Source organism: Austrofundulus limnaeus, unplaced genomic scaffold, assembly GCF_001266775.1.
Source record: "Austrofundulus limnaeus strain Quisiro unplaced genomic scaffold, Austrofundulus_limnaeus-1.0 Scaffold563, whole genome shotgun sequence".
Classification (NCBI taxonomy): Eukaryota; Metazoa; Chordata; class Actinopteri; order Cyprinodontiformes; family Rivulidae; genus Austrofundulus; species Austrofundulus limnaeus.
Window position 1 is genome coordinate 244,058 of NW_013952965.1, and position 3,286 is coordinate 247,343.

The 3,286-nt window shown below is 45.9% G+C and overlaps 1 protein-coding gene across 1 annotated transcript in view; it reads right to left on the reverse strand.

Moving 5' to 3' along the window:
* Positions 1–1,529: 1,529 nt before the first annotated feature.
* The window catches only part of oser1 (oxidative stress responsive serine-rich 1), a gene marked incomplete at its 5' end in the record, with an annotated part of 8,152 nt that continues 6,395 nt past the window's right edge, over positions 1,530–3,286 (reverse strand). Inside the window, 1 exon segment of the mRNA XM_014026522.1 lies at positions 1,530–3,072. Within this exon segment, the coding sequence (XP_013881976.1) occupies positions 2,286–3,072 (787 nt within the window). The 3' untranslated portion in view covers positions 1,530–2,285.

Sequence of the window (3,286 nt, forward strand, 5' to 3'; positions counted from 1 at the left end):
ATAAATCAGTAAATGAACCAGTAAATAAATCAGTAAATGAACCAGTAAATAAATCAGTAAATGAACCAGTAAATAAATCAGTAAATGAACCAGTAAATAAATCAGTAAATGAACCAGTAAATAAATCAGTAAATGGTTTCAGGATGTCTGAAAGTTTCAGCCCGGTTAGCCTCGGCTAACACAAAAGCTAACACCCGGTCCTACCTTCACATTCTCCCTCCTTCAGAGCTTCAGCGGCTCCAGGCACGAGGCTGAGCGCGAGAGCCACCGACAGTCCGCTCAAACACAACATTTCGACCCGAACAAACTCACAAAAACTCCCGTTAAACCTCCGTGCAGCGACACGACCCTCACTCTGTCCTCATGAGTCTCTGACGCCGGAAAACTGAGCGAACACCGGGGCTTTTTTTACTCTCTCGTCTTCTGATTGGTCAGGAAGTCCAGAACGCTACACGCATTACCCGCTGATTGGACGGAGAAGGGTCAGAGGCGGGGCGTTCCGGGTGCAACGTCCAGTTGGCGCCGTGTGATTGGTCCACAGCGTCACAGTTCTCTGACGACGTAGTGGACTGGATGTACTCGTTTTTAGTCAGCCGGACTGTGATCCGGTTAGAAATGGAGTAAACGCCTTCCCTGGTGGGAGGGGCAGTCTGAGGGATTATATTCTGAAGCAGGGGTTCTCAAACGTTTTGGCTCTGGGGACCCTTTGGTTCCCAAAGTTGGGCTTGGGACCCAATTATGGGTCATGAAGCACCTTGGATAATCTCCAGAAACCAATTTAAAGGGTAATAAAATTATTGCTGATGTAATATTTTCCCTATAAATATTAACAAAAACACAAAATAAGTATAAATAAGTATTTATATTTGTGTACAAGCTGTTTAGATTGTCAAAAAGCCTGTATTTTTAGGGTTATTAACAAAGTTCATGTACTCAGACCAGTAATATTTGGGGTCACAAGTTTTTGCCATGAATATTTTGTGGGTCTGAAGATAAAAAGTTTATGAACCGCTGCTTTAGAAAGGTGAAAAAGTTCCAGGTACCCCCTCACAAAGCCACATTGTTTACTGTCGTTTTACCTGCTAAAAGCCATGTGAATATTCTTTTGATTGGTCTAGTGTGTTTGTTTTTTAGTGTATTCTTGTGCATTTTTTAAAATAAAAATCAAATAAACAATTTATTGAAAAACTTTGAGGACCCCCAAGATACAACTCACGGACCCTTGGGGGTCCTGATACTCCAGTTTGAGAACCTGTGTTTTAAAGTATATAAAAATGTCATTACTCCATCCTCAGTAATGGCTTTATTGACAGCTGTCGTGGAAACTCCACCCATCCAGCGTGCCGCGTCGTCAGCCGGAATATAAATGATGGAGATCCAGCTGCAGGACAACACTGATACAAAAACATCTGGGTTTAAATAATCAGCCTCACTGTTTTTAAAAGTGAGATAAAAAAAGTTTGAACATAAAGATCTTTATGGTATTGATAAAAACAGCAGTCCTACAAAAAATAAATAAAAAAACAAGGGAAAGATCATATAATTTTATTAATGTAAACATTTGATAGCTTTTGAATATAAAACAAACAACTGGTGATTCTGAGATCAAACAGAAGAGTTCAGGGTTGTCCCGTATTTACATGAATCTGCATCTTTATCAGAGGTCACAGCCTCCTTTAAACCAATATTTATCTTTTAAACAGACATCGTCTCCTTATTCTGGTGATAAAAGTCTTCAGATTTCTCCAAAGAGAAGTGATACAAATACAGGACTGAAAATCCTAAATAAATCCTCTGAACGGGCTGAAGTTGTGCAGAACTGTTGATCCGGGTCAGTTTAACAGATTACAGGAAAGTCTGGTCATTAGAAATAAAAGATTAAATAATTCGAGGTGGATTAGACACCATCATGTGTTAAAACCAGAGCTCAGGAAGGGTTTGTGTTTAACTGAACTGCAACTGGTCCAGTTGAACCTTTTTACTTCTTTATTGTGTGAAGTGACAGTGAGCCAGGAGACGGTCCCTGTGCTCATCTCCTCCAACATCACAGCTTTGGCACCTTCATCTGTGAACGTTAAACCCCTCATCGAGCTCAGAAAGGAAGAAAAACCCAAACTAACCACAGACAGATCGTGTTTCAGTCACTTTTAGAAACAATAAAAATGTGTTTTAAACCAGATTAAAGCTCACTTACAAACTTTCCTCTCTTTATTCTAGTTTTCACTCAGCAACAGGAAAAAACAAAGGTTATTTTAATTTCTGACAGGAGGAGAAGCGGCGCTCCTTCAGGTGTACATCATCTCAGCCATGTGGGACATCTTCTTGGGGATGTAGAGGTAATACTCCATGTAGCCGGAGAGGTCTTCTATCGTGATGTCGTCCACGTAGGCGCGCGCCTGCTCTGAGCACGAGCGCGGCGAGCCCGATGCCGGCGGCGCCGATGAAGAGGGGGGAGCGCCGACAGTTCTGGGGGCGCCGCCGCGGCTCGGCGGGCTGGCCTCACACTCGGAGATGACACCGCGGAGCCCGGTGAAGGAGTACACCTCCATGCCGCTCCAGCCCTGCTGTTGAGGCCTGCAGCTGCACTGAGGCCCCGCCTCCTGCCCCGCCTCCTCCTGGGGGGAGCAGGAGCTGTGGAGCTCCGATAAGGATCGGAAGTCCTCGACTCTGTCGCGGGAACTCTGCAGGTCTCCGGACCCCTCCCTGTCCCACCTGGGGGACGTCGCAGCCGTAGTGATTTCTGGTAGAGAGGGTGGGCGAACTGCACCCCCGACGGGCTTTTCATAACCAGGACCCACCCCGAACACCAGAGGGGAGACGCAGCCGGGCCTGACCGAGGAACAGGGCTCAGTTTGGAGGGCGGGGCCTGCAGGGGGGGCAGGTGCTTCATCCCCTGCAGGATGAGGCTCTGCAGACTCAGACAGGCGCTGGTGCTTCAGGCAGCCAGCAGGGGGCGGCAGAGCCGAGGACGAGCTGCAGTAGGTGAACTTCGGTGGGTGCAGGATGGGGGACTTGGACCGCCGGCGTCTCTGGCTTCGAGACGACGTGCCTCTGGAAGTCTTCCTCACACAGCTGTACAGGAAAACACACAAAAATGATTTAAATCTGATTTGTGTTTGCAGAAAAACCTCCTCGTTTGGTTTTTAATGTTTCGTGTCAACATGTCCTCCTGTTTTCAGTCACAAACAAACGTTTACATCAAACATAGACATTGACGACAAACAGAGGAAACATTGACAACAAACAGAGGAAACATTGACAACAAACAGAGGAAACATTGACAACA